Source organism: Macaca nemestrina, chromosome 15 (assembly GCF_043159975.1).
Source record: "Macaca nemestrina isolate mMacNem1 chromosome 15, mMacNem.hap1, whole genome shotgun sequence".
Classification (NCBI taxonomy): domain Eukaryota; kingdom Metazoa; phylum Chordata; class Mammalia; order Primates; family Cercopithecidae; genus Macaca; species Macaca nemestrina.
This window is the reverse complement of record NC_092139.1, coordinates 87,136,948-87,149,729: the sequence shown is the minus strand read 5'-3', so window position 1 is coordinate 87,149,729 and position 12,782 is coordinate 87,136,948. Positions and strand designations below refer to the sequence as shown.

Genomic DNA, 12,782 nt, shown 5'->3' with positions numbered 1-12,782 from the left:
TGGCAGCTGCCCTGGAAGAGAAGCGTTGCCAGAGCTGCGCCCACCCTCCCTGGAGGTGGGAGGGCTTTCCTGGTTCCCCGGCTGGGCCAGAGCTGCCTTCGAAACACAGATCAGCCTGGGTCTCCTGCCCAGACTGCATGCTCCTGGGGGCAAGATGCCATCTTCTCCTGCCCTGACAAAACACCGCTGACAGGGGGTCCAGCCAAGCTCATCTTCCTTCCTGGAGGGCCATCTCCAGAGTGCTGTGGCCATGCCCGCGCCACCCCTCCCACCACAGCAGCAGCTGCATCTGCGGCTGCGTCCATTGTCTGGGGGTGGCCAGCTTAGTGTCCACCCTCACCTGGCAGCACAGTCCTCCCAGTACCATGGGCCCCCTTCCTTGGCATGAATCTCAGCCCTTTCCTACCTCAGGGAGCAGGAACTTTGCCAGGAAGCTGGGGGATCAACTAGGCTAAGGAATGGGACGGTGTATCAGACAAGGAGAGCTGAGGTCCAGGGTGTCCAGGGCCAGACTGGACACTGCCAGCCCCAAGGCTGACAGCATCCTGACAGGACAGCGAGCCCAGATTCATGGAGAAGGGGACACAGTGATGAACAACTGGCAAACACGGGAATAATAAATTTATTATAATCACAGATGGTGGGGTAGTGCACATAAAAAGGGGGGACCTCTTCTCACCAGAGGGCTGCTGGCCAGTGCCCAGAGTGGCAGGCAACACAGGGAGGCGCTCCCCGCATGGCCCCGGCCCGCTGCCAGGCCCATTCTCTCTGGGTGGCTCAGTGTGTGGTGCTCTGAGGACGCGGGTCCCGAGGGCCTTGCTCTTCATCCTTCACAGTGGGGACATGGCCCTCATGCCAGCGGTGCAGGGGTGCCAGCAGCAGGACCCCCGATGTCCCTGCTCCCTGGGTGCCCCACAGTGCTCAGCAGGAATGCCGTGAGGGCTGAGGCCCAGCTGGTGGCAGGAAGCCGGCAGCACCCATGGGCCAGCACTCCCTCCAAAAGGCAGCCTGTGCCCTGGACTTGGGGGCTTCCCTGGGGGGTGCTGCACCTGCCCAAAGCAGCGTAGCCTGAACCCAAAACTGTGACCAGAGAATCCCATGTGTGTTTTAAGGGTTTCCTATGTCCTCTGTGTTCTCCTATAGAAACGAGTAGCAGTGTGTCTAGCACACACAAGATGCTCTAAACACCCTGAGTGCACCCTCACGCTGCTGAGATGGACCTGGACCCTGGACAGGCCACGGTGAGAGCAGCCCGAGGATTGCATCTGGCTCCTTGGAGGAAGTCACATGGAGGGCCTTCTCTAAGAAGTCGGCCAACGCCCCCCAAGCAGCCCGCTCCACTGCGCCTATCCCAGTTCTGTACAGGTGTGGGATTTCGTTTGGCAGGTCCCCAAGGCAGAAGATAAAAGCAGGAAAGCTAACCTAACCCCAGGCTCTCTAAGGAAGCCAACACCTAGAAGTGTCTGACAGGAGGCATGTGTCCTTGGCCCCGATGAGGCTGTGGGCCATCCCTGCAGTTATGGCTAGGCGGCTGAGAGGCAGGCCTGGTGGACGCTCTGGGCCCAGGTGTTGAGCAAGGCGGTGACCGAGTGCTTGTCCGGGAGCTGCAGCAGCCTGGAGGTCATACAGCGGTGCACCGACTGGAGGAAGGGGTTGGCGTCTGCAACAATGTAGCAGGTGTGAACCTAAGGCAGCCAGTGCAGAGCTCGCTCCTGGCATACCCGGCAGTGCTCCGCAAGGGGCAGCCCCAGGCTCCAGCCGAAGCACCAGGAGGTGATGTCCTGCATGGTGCCCGGCCTTCAGGTTCTCCTCCCAGAGCCTCGTCGTCAGTGAAGAACTGAATCTGAACAGGATCTAGCGCTCTGCCTCTAACAACCTTGGGGACCCAGCCCAGCTCTGCTGTGCCAGCTCTGGGCTCAGGGAGACTGCCCCCTGCCACCGTAGTTCTCTCTGGAGCCACATCACCCAGATGGGGCCCTGTGCGCTCAAGCTGCCGGTGGGACCCATCAGCCCCGCCAAGGTAGTGGCCTCTGGGAAGCTAGTGGCCTCCGGGAAGAGCAGGGTCTGTCCTTGAGCCATGGGCTTACTCATCCCTCACCCACTGAACACAACCACCCTGGACAGTTGACCTGACACAAGTTGAAGGGGCGAAGGGACACAGTGGGAGCAGAGACCCTTTCCTCTCAGGTGACCACTGGACAACCCGCTCCTGTCTGTGCAGGAGGAGCCAGAAGAGGTGAGGGAGGGGCTTGAGCTGGAGAGGGGCAGGAGCGCAGAGCGGCTGTCCCCGCTGCAGTGGAAGCCTGGTTTTCCACAATGACCCCTGCTTGCCCTGGGTCCCCAGACAGCTCCTCTGGGTCTACCTACCGTACTGCCACTGCCGGTCGATCCACAGCGGGCTTTGGGCAGGATAGTCAGCGGGCACACTGAGCTCCAGCGGTGGCACACTCGGGAGGTCCTTGTCATCTGCAACACAGAAGGCTGTATCTGTGACAGGAACAAGCCCCAGCCTGCCCTGCCTCACAGCCCTGCTCTGGAACAGGACTCTTCACACCCTGGGAGGTTCTGGTGAGGCTTGTGGCAAAGCCTGGAAGAGGTCTCTCTGACTCTCAGATTTCCAAACATGAAGCCTGGAGTGCCCTGCATCGATGGGTGCCCAGAGGTCCTGCCTACCACCTCCCTAGGGCCCCAGAGCCACATCTGTGTTGGGGAGGTGAGAGTGTGCGGGCTTTGGCAGTGAGGACTGAGGCATCATCAGGCTGTCTGGGGCCCGGTGTGTATGAGGATAGAGCAGACAGCCTGGCGGGGCGTGAATACAGGGGGGGTTCTGGGCGCTGTGCCCTCTGGCTCAGATGGCAGAGTCCTGGGGCTGCAGTCAGGGCCTGCTTTCCCATGCCAGCCCCAGCCCTCCGGACACTCACCCAGCTTGCAGATCAGGTGGACAGTGCCATTGTTGCTGCAGTGAGAAGGGTCCAGGTTTACTAGGAACTTGGGGTCCAGCCTGGCCACCTCGCCCTGGAGCACACTGGGGATGCTCTGCCGCTCATCATCCTCAAGCCTGCGCTTCCGGGTGCACACCACCGGGGCCCTGGGGAGGCGGCATGGTGACCACACCGGGCACACGCGGCCCAGGGCTGGCCGCCCTCCGCGAAGCCCAGCCCAGCTGGACGTACGTGATGGGTGGGCCGTGAATGGCGGTCATGGCTGGAACGAATGTGCGGTACAGGGAATGGTTGAAGACAGGTGAGCGGATGTTGGCCAGGACGGCGTCCAGGAGCGGCTGGCATAGGTACTGCTGTTTGGTCGGTGGCACCGGGGGCGGTGGGGGAGTGGGCTGGAGGCAGGATGGGCACGGTCAGCAGCCCAGGACCCGAGGGTTCCCCATTTAGGGGGCTTTCACACCCAGGCCCGTTGTCACTCACAGCCAGATTCCTGAGGCCCCTCTCACAGCCTCCACCCTTGTGCAGACAATGTTGGCTGATTCTGGGAATAATCCCCCACCCCTACAGCCTGTCTTCCCTACAGTCCCTGCCTCCTCTGAACTGGGTGGAGGAGGCACCCATGGGGGCCATAGGCAGAGGGTGACTTCTCCCATGCTCCCATCCAGCACAGCAGACCTGGCCTGGAAGCCTCGTGGGCAGGGTCCAAGGTCAGGCCCAGCCCCCACCCAGATGCCCTGACCTTGAAGGACCATCCCAGCGGTGCTCCCAGGAGCTCTTGGGGGAGCCCTGGTTCCCCTAGGGGTGTCTGGCATCCCACTCACCACCGCCATGTCATTCTTGAGTTTCTCCAGGGCGATCTCACACTTTTGCAACGTCTTCAGGGGACACCTGCAGAGAGAGAGGACTTGGGCTGACCTCTGTGCTGGAAGAGTGGGAGACATGGCAGCTCTCAGGCTGGGATCCCAACCACTGCCACTGGGCCTTGGCCATCAGAAACCTCCTCTGCAGGAGCTCCTACCAGTTGACTGGCTGTTCCCAGACCCAGAGTTGAAGGCAGGCAGCCCTCAAACCCAGGAGTTGCTTGTCCCTGGTTGGCAGAGTGAGGCGATGGGGCAAGAGAAGGGACAGTGGCCAGGCCCCTCATTAGGCTGGGAATGCCTCATTCTCATGTAGGCCAGTCCCTGCCCCGCTCATCCCTATAACCCTAACAAAGGATCAACCCATGAAGGCCTGGAGGACCACCCAATAGTGACTGGCATTCTATCTAGACAAGCAGAACAGAGAGACCCTTCTAGACAGGGGTGGGGGGAACAGCCTGAGTTGAGGTGAGAGGGAGGTATATGCCAGTGCCCATGCAGTTTGGAGGCACTGCCCGAGCACTGATCCTCACAGCACCGTGGCCAGTGGCCCTGCCTTCCACCTGCTTCTCATCAGAGCCATCTTGTTTCATTTTCAAGACAGCACACATGAGCTACAAATGGGTAACTGAGATGCAGTCGCCTGCCCATGGTCACCGGCAAGTCAGGGGCAGAACTCCAGGTCAGGCTCAGGCCCACCAGGCCAGCTGATGGTGAGGCCACTGCAAGCTGGGCCCCTGGCTGCTGGCTGGTGAGGTCTGGCTGTGATGGCCCAGCATGAGGGCCACAGCAGCGGCCAGGAGTAGGGCAAAGGCTGGGCACTGGCCAAGATGAAGCCTGGGCTTGAAGCCTCAGCACACACCAGAGTGGAGCCTTGGAGGCCTCTGGCCAGGGCTCAAAGAGCTGCCCGGTGCCTTTGCTAAATCCACATCATCACCAAGTGCTCATCCATGGCTGGGCTATCCATGCCCCTGTGGACCCTCCGTGGGCTGTGTGCAAAGCTCACCGCTTCGAGGGATCTGTCAGAATATCCAGAAGACTCTTCATCTTACTCAGGTCCTTTTTTCTGTCTGGGACAGAAGAGAGGACACTAAGACACAAGCCCGGCAGTGTCCCCAGGGTGCAGGCCCTGCCCCGGCCGCAGCCCACCTTCGTTCTTGTCGATCTTGTTGATCATGCGACGCAGGGGCTCGATGTACTTGGACAGCTGCTTCAGCTTGTCCAGGTACTGCTGCTCCTCGGCCTGGCTGGAGCCGGCTGGGCTCATGACAGAGCTGGGGTTCACTGCAGGACACAGGTGGGTGAGGCCACTCGACCCTCAGGCGGGGAGCGTGAGCTCTGAGGGCCCCAGAGCTCGCACACCCAGTATGAGCTGAGGCCTCATAACGGTGAGCAGTGACCTCAGCACCTCAACCCACCAGGCCGAGTACAGGTCACACGATGGGGCCATGGACCCCAGGCCCAACTTACCAGGTGTGTTTAAAGGTCCAGGTGAGGGGACACTGAAGTTCTGTGGGGTCCGCGCCGTCACTGGGCTCTGGGAGGGCTGTGGTGAAGGGCTGGGCAGGAAGCTACTGGGGGACGGGGCAGGGCCGGAGCTGCAGACAAGTGAGAGAAACATGTGAGCTGGGGTCCAGGCAGGGCCAGCCTTGAGGTCCAGGCGGGGAGGGACACCCCAGGCCAGGCCTACCTGACGTTGGAGTTGGGCTGTGAGCCGGGCTGGCCAGGCTGCGGGGATGGCTGCGGGGGAGGGGGCATCGACTGTGGGGTCTGCACCTGCTGGCCCGGTGATGGCGAGGACAGCATGGGGAGGCTGCTCTGGCTGACCTGGAAGTGGAGGGGCTCAGCTGGCGCACTGTCACACGCCCGCCCACCTCCACACCACCTGCCCACCTCACACACAGGTCCGTCCTCCTGCACAGCCTCACCACACACCTGTGTCTTCATCCAAATGCCACCAGGACATACACACAGGCACATCCCCCAGCATGGCACACAGCATGAGGTGACCAAGGAACTGGCAGGGGGGCCACGCAGGGCAGCCCTTGCTCCTTGGCCAGGGGCCCACAGAGACACAGGCTTTGAGGGCTGTGTCATAGATGTGTGAGGAAAAGGGCAGTCTGGGAGGTAATGCCCTCGGCTGGCACTAGCCTGGCCTTCCCTGCCATGCCTGCCTGTCCTGTGACGTGCTCCTTTGTGGGTTGGTGAGGACCTTGCTCTGCTGACCAGTGGGACCGTCTTCCCACATGCTTCCACAAGCCCCCACAGCCCACAGGCTGACTGCACCAAGGACAATCCCGGTGGCCGTGGCCATCTCTTTGGTTAACACATGCAGCTGCAGGGCTGGTCCCAGGCTGTGTCCCACCTGGACCTGCTTAATTGGAGTGAGGTGGCCCAGGGAGCCACACACACACCCATGGTGGCACTGGTATCAGCCCACACCAGTGCCCCTGGGAGAGGCGAGCTACTCAGTGTCAAAGACACCTGGGCCCAGAGCCTGGTTCTGCCATGCAGGCGTGCACCTGAGTCCTCTGAGGCCCTGTGTGTCTGCAGAGCAAGGCTGCTGCTCTGCTCCCCAGGCCTTATTGGGCACGATACAAATAAGATCAATCAGCCCATTGTCTGCACAAGGGACACCACTGTCTTCATCCGTAAACTCTAGGGATGAAACCACACCACCCAGGCATCAGGGACAAGCATGTGTGAAACACCCACACCTTCCTGGGGTGGAGCACAGATGGCAGTTTTGATGGGGAGGACAGCTGCCTGCCAGACTCGGGTGAATGCCCTCCCCTAGAGGGACTCTCAGCAAAGAGGGCTGCCTTGTCACACTGGGGGAACCCTGAAGGCCCTACTAGCTTCAGAGGCCCCCATGGGCCCACGGTGGCATTTCCCACACCCTAGTCAACCCCCTGCATGCCGAGCATCCCCTCACAGCCTGCCTAGGAGCCAGGCCCCTGGACCGTCCATTTCTGTAGACCAACTCAGTGCTTCTCCTGGGGCACTCTGGCCATGAGCACCTGTCTGGGGCCACAGCTCACACAACTCCCCAAGCACCTCCACCACAGTGCTCTGAGTACTGGGACAGGACTGCTGCTTTCTAAGCTCCTTAAATTGGGAACCAGGCCCAGAGCCCACAAACAGAATGCTGCCCTCCTCACCACCCCACCAGGCAGCAGAGGGCAGGGTGGCACTGCCCTTTCAGCACCACCTGGATCAAGCTCCTGGAGCGGAATGCTCTTTCTGTCCTGCCTGTTCCATGGGGTGTGCCTGACAGTGCTGCAAGGGATGTTGGGTGCAGGCTGCTCCTGAACCATGTGTGCTGGGAGACCAGGGGGTAGGGGGCTAAGGCACAGGGTGTGACCACAGCAGGGCACTTCCAGCATGGCTGGGTCAGAGGTCCCTATCCAAAGCCACTGGCCCAGTGGACATCAACCGATGGAATGGACTGTTACCACTGCTTTGTGATCAAGACACCGCTGCCTGGGAGAGGAGGGGCAGAGTACAGGAGCCCCAGCCTCAGCCTGCCGGGCCTCATCGCTCTACCTAGTGGAGCAAAATGGCTAGTGGTGATTCTCGCAAAGGTTAGCAAGGTCAGAATTGTGACTGATGTGACTTCATTTGCTAAAATTCTGAGTTGAACAAGTACAGAGGTTTCTCCCACCAAAGTCCTGTGCATTCACGGTGCTGGGGTGCACAGAGCCCTGGCTGAAGGGGAGTGAGGGCATGTCTCAGACACCAGAACACATGTTCTAGACTCATCCAGGTGTCAACAAAATCCCAAGGCCAGAAAATTCCATACAGAGAACCACAGACGGCACCGAGGAGTGGGAAGTAAAGACTTCGGGCTCCACGCTCAGCCCAACCCTGTGGAGCACGGCCCGCCCTGTGGTGGGGTCCCTTCTAAAGCCCCCAGCAGCCCCGTCACCACTCTGCCTTTCCTGACCCGTGCCTGACTTGCTGCTGCTCTCTACCTGCACCTCAGAAAGCTGTCTCACAAGCTCACCTCTTTCTGCTTGAAGGTCAGGCCCCTCCCCCTCGCCTCTCTCTGACCGCCTCTTCCAGAGAGGCGCTGTGCCTGAGCAGCTGGCCCTTCTAGGAGATGGTCAGCTCTTGTCTGCGGCCTAAAGCTCAGCGTTTCTCTGAGGAGCAAGGCAGCTGCAGGCTGGGCAGACCGCCGAGCAGGGAAGGCCACCACACGGCCCTCATTGCCACTCGAGAGTTCTTATCTGCTCTCGAACCTCAGGAAGCCCAGCACCCGCTTTGGCCCCAAAGCAGCAATCTCACCAGCCACGCCCGTGGGACCCCCAAGCACCCACCCAGAACGTAGGTCTATCTCAGTTCTTCAGCTGCTCCAGGCCAGGGCAGCTGGCAGCCAGCAGAACCCAGAGGATGGGAGGCAGGGAGATTTCTAGTGGGAAGAAAAACAAACGAGGGGCACCCTTTCATTTCCAAGAGCACGAGAACAGGAAGCCAGGCCCTGTGCCCAGGTGTCAGTGGTAGACAGTCCAAGTCCAGCACCTGGGATGAGAAGCAGCACCCCAAAGACTCATCTGAAGACAGAACTGGCTCTAGAGAGGCAGCCAGAGAGGTGAGAAAGAAACCTCCCAGCCCTTGGGCTCATGTCGGGTCTGGGACTGGAGCAGGAAACAGGGAGGCAACAGTGCCTCTCCAGTCAAAGGATGAGCCCCTAGCGGGCACAGGGCCAAGGACCAAGGGGAACTGCTGCTCTGCGCACTCTCTGGTCATATTCGGCCAGGGGCGCGGGCGCCGGTGTGTCACAGCTACTAGCAAAGGGCCCAGGACAAGAATGTCACACCTGCTAGGGAAAGAGCTTCTAAGTGCACACCACCTGTCACCTGTGTCACAGGTTGGGAACAGGGAGCTCAGAGGGAAGTGACTTGCTCAAGGTCACCCTAGTGATGAAGGGACCTCAGGCACGTTAAACATCAACACCCCAGCAACAATGGCATGAACTGCATTTCTGGGAAAGGGACCCACACAGCAGCCTGGAGCTGAAGGCAGGTGAACACAGTGGGCTAGATAGGAGGTGGGAGGGCAGAAAGGCTGGTCCAAGGAGCTCCATCCCACAAAGGAACCCTCAGGCAAGGCTGGCGGCACTGCGCGCTCCCCCCAGTCCCCCCCATATACTGGGAACCGTTCCTCGCTCCAGGCTCCAGCACTCAGTGTGCCCCCTAGAGGCCCTCCCCAGGGTGCAGTGGAACATGGCTTTCACCCTGGCAGCTGGCAGCCAGCAGAGCCCAGAGGATGGGAGGCAGGGAGATTTCTAGTGGGAAGAAGAACAAACAAAGGGAACCCATTCATTTCCAAGAGCACGAGAGCAGGAAACCAGGCCCTGTGCCCAGGTGTTTGTGGCAGGCAGTCCAAGTTCAGCACCTGGGATGAGAAGCAGCTCCCCAAAGACTCATCCAAAGACAGGCTCTAGGCTCTAGGGAGGCAGCCAGAGAGGCGAGAAAGAAAACTCCCAGTCCTTGGGCTCATGTCAGGTCTGGGATTGGAGCAGGGAACAGGGAGGCAACAGTGCCTCTCTAGTCAAATGACGAGCCCCTAGTGAGGAAGGCACTGCCTACTTACACCTGCCAAGGGAGGATTGTGGCATGGGTTATGCCACCCCCTGGGCCCCTGTGCTGGGCACCATTATCCAGCATGCACCCAGCACAGAATCCTGCTTGGACCTGGTAGCCTGAGTCCGTGAGGCATGCCCACCGTTACAGGAAGATGCAGCCATGGGCCGTCAAGACAGAGGGAGGAAGCCCGGGCCCTGCGAGGCCTCTGGAGAAGAGCCCATGGGGCACGTATGTTCCCACTCTTTTAGCTCCACCTGTTTTCTTGGACCCAATTTGTTGCCACAAGGAAAGAACAAGAGCAGACAGGCAGTGTGGTCTCCAGACTTCGTCTTGCTGACTGCTAAGGGCAGGTAGCTGGAAGGACAGTGGCCACTGGATGGCCAACTGGACACACCGGAGTCAGCAGGTTCTGGCTCCTGAGAGCTCAGATGGGACACAGTGGGGCAATTCCGGTGAGGTCAACAGATACGTTGCTGGGATAAACTCTCTTTTCTCGGAAGGGACTGGATTGAAAGATAATGACACAAAAGCAGCAGCACACCTCTGGAGCCAGCTGGTGTGGGCAGGTGAATGCCCTTGGTACACGGGGCCCAGCATGCTTCACGTCCCCAAGGCTGTCCCACAGCCAGGTATGGGAGGCTGTACCAGGGAGCCTGGTACTGCAGCCCAACGTAGAGGGCTGAGCTGGGGGAGGGCCCTCTGCGGGGAAGGCCAGGACCAGCAAGGGCTGCAGAGCAGCTGCCTGGGCAGCAGGGAGGCCTCCACTCCAGGGTGTCCCTCCATTGGCTTTTCTCCCTCCCTAAACTCCTGCCAGTTTCCTTTCTTGCAGCTGACAAGCATGAACAAATCTGCTTTAAAAACACAGAACAAGGCTGGGTGCAGTGGTTCAGGCCTATAATCCCAAAACTTTAGGTTGCCGAGGCGGGCGGATCACCTGAAGTTAGGAGTTCAAGACCAGCCTGGCCAACATGGTGAAACCCCATCTCTACTAGAAATACAAAAATTAGCCAGGCATGGTGGCAGGCACCTGTAATTCCAGCTACTCGGGAGGCTGAGGCAGGAGAATCACTTGAACCCAGGAGGTGGAGGCTGCAGTGAGCCAAGATCACGCCATTGCACTCCTACCTGGGGGACAAGCATGAGACTCTGTCTCAAAAAAAGAAAAACAAATAAACAACAACAACAACAAAACAGAAACAAAACCAGAACTTTGCCCCAGTTCTGTGCCTTCCTTCCTCTTTCCATAAATCCTGTGGCTTTTGTCTACTGCCAGGACAAGGAATACTTTCTAAATGCCGCCACATTTGTCCTCAGTGAACAATCCCAAAGGTTCAGAGGTATGCCCCTCACTGCCAGTGCGAATGGGCGGAACCTGGTGACTAAATCTGTGTGGAGTTAGCCAGCATCTTCCCATGCCGGTGCTCTCACTCAACCCACACAGTGCAAACAGGACAAACCAGAATTCTCCATGGCATTTACTCCAAGGCACTAACTTTTTGGCTTCATCATATATTTCTCTATCCTTCCTCTGCTCCACCTTACCTCCTTGCCTATGGGGATTGGAAGCTTCTAAAGAGAGTGAGACCTATTAGCTGGCATAACTCAGGGCAGCCTTAATCTAAGGGCCAGGGAAGGTTGGGGAGGGAAAGACTGAGTGGGTTTCGGAACTGGTGGGAAGGAGGGAGGGAGGGGCTGCCTATGAGAAGTCTAGGTGGCAACACCAGCAGCTGGGTGTGGGGAGTGGCCAGTCCACAACACAGTATGGGCAAGCCAAAGCCCAGGACAGAGCCTGGTCTTGCGGGATAATGGGGGGGCCCACCCGAGAGTGCCCAGTAAACAAGAAGGAGGAGCCAGGTCATCAGCCCAGCAGGAAGGGGAGTGAGGAGTTGCCAGAAGAAACCTGCTGGGAGGCCAAGGCACAAGGGTTTCATTTGAGCCCTCGATACTGACTTGGTGGCTCCCTGGGGGCACTCTCAGTCTGTAAAAGGGGCTAAATGTTCGAACTATGACCTGCTGCAACGAGAAACAGTGAGGCTCTGTACACAAAGAGCTTAGCTCAAGGCCTGGCACTGGCACGTATCACACACTGAAAACATTGGGGACTTTTTGTGTTTATAAAAATCAGTCCTACACGCTGCTACTAAAGTCATTCCTCCACATAACAACCCAACCTGATTCTGTGAACCCAGTGGATACTAAGCCAGAGGCTACAGGAAAGGAGAAGAAGCAGTTTTAGCAGACAAGAGTGCAGAACCCAAAGGGGTCTGTCTGGTCAAGGAGACACCAGCAGCATGTGAGTGGATCGCGGAGCTCACAGCCTCCAGGCCATGGGGAACTGCACCCTGGCTTCTGCCCACACTGGCCTCCTTTCCACCACAGCCAAACAACCTACTTCCTCACTCCCAACTTCCGCTCCTCTGGAGAGCTCTTTCACCAAAGCCTTTCCACCAGCCGATTCCAGGCACTTCCTCCTGCTGTAATTCAACAACTACCAAAAAGGAGGTCCCTGCCAGAGAACTTAAGTTCCAGTCAGTAACTATGTAAATGGCACATCTCGGGTAACCCAGGGGGTTAGTATGCAGGGAAGGCAAAAGCTTAACATGCACCCAATGGGGGCCCAGGCCACTCTCTTGGCAGTGTGTGGTGTGTGGCACCGGACTTGGGGCCACATGGACCAAGGGCCATCCTGGCTCAGCCTCCACTTCTTCCTCTGTAGAACAGAGCTGCAGAGACAGCGCTGCACAAGCCAGGGTGGTGGCAGTGCCTGCACCTGGGCATTCAGGGATGGGCAGGGACCACTGTCTGCTAGGATTATAGAGGCATTTCCCCTAAAACAGAAACTGAATTGTAAAGTTCTTTTGGCAAATTTGAGGTTTCCACAACAAACCCACTAAAATGGAAAGCCTGTATGATTAGAGAACTTCAGCATCATTTTATTCTCAGAACCTTAGCACAGTGCCTGGCACACAGAATGCATGTGGTAACTACTTGTTAAACAAATGACTGTACCATGGAGTAATTCCAAATTTCATACAATAAAGAGAAGCCGGGAATTCATATCCCTGAAAAGCAAAATGTACACAGAAGTCTACCTCTACCTAGAAAGGGGATGTGTATTACAAATTACACACTCTACACAGCAAACTCTACAACAGCATGGCCCAATGCCATCTTGGCCACAAAAGCCACGTTCTGGAGTCTGTGCTATCCACTGCAGCAGCCACTAGCTTCCCCGTGGGCAAATGAGGGCTTGAAATTTATTTGGTACAACTGAGGAACTGCATTTTTTCATTTTATTTAATTTTAGTTGACTTTTGGGGTTTTTTTTTTTTTTCCATTTTTAAAATATATGGCCGGGTGCGGTGGCTCATGCCTGTAATTCCAGCACTTTGGGA

At 58.1% G+C, this 12,782-nt stretch overlaps 1 protein-coding gene across 8 annotated transcripts in view; it reads right to left on the bottom strand.

The window, feature by feature from the left end:
• Nucleotides 1-603: 603 nt before the first annotated feature.
• LOC105480689 (mediator complex subunit 15) overlaps nt 604-12,782 on the bottom strand; it is an 86,399-nt gene continuing 74,220 nt past the window's right edge. For all 8 annotated transcript variants that reach the window (XM_024792562.2, XM_011739798.3, XM_011739799.3 and 5 more), the window contains 9 exons: nt 5,490-5,626; nt 5,270-5,397; nt 4,949-5,083; nt 4,806-4,869; nt 3,764-3,830; nt 3,174-3,334; nt 2,922-3,088; nt 2,368-2,466; nt 604-1,660 (listed from right to left, as the gene is read on the bottom strand). In XM_024792562.2, coding sequence (XP_024648330.2) covers nt 1,524-1,660; nt 2,368-2,466; nt 2,922-3,088; nt 3,174-3,334; nt 3,764-3,830; nt 4,806-4,869; nt 4,949-5,083; nt 5,270-5,397; nt 5,490-5,626 — 1,095 coding nt within the window. In that variant the 3' untranslated portion in view covers nt 604-1,523. The remainder of the gene's footprint in view (nt 1,661-2,367; nt 2,467-2,921; nt 3,089-3,173; nt 3,335-3,763; nt 3,831-4,805; nt 4,870-4,948; nt 5,084-5,269; nt 5,398-5,489; nt 5,627-12,782) is intronic.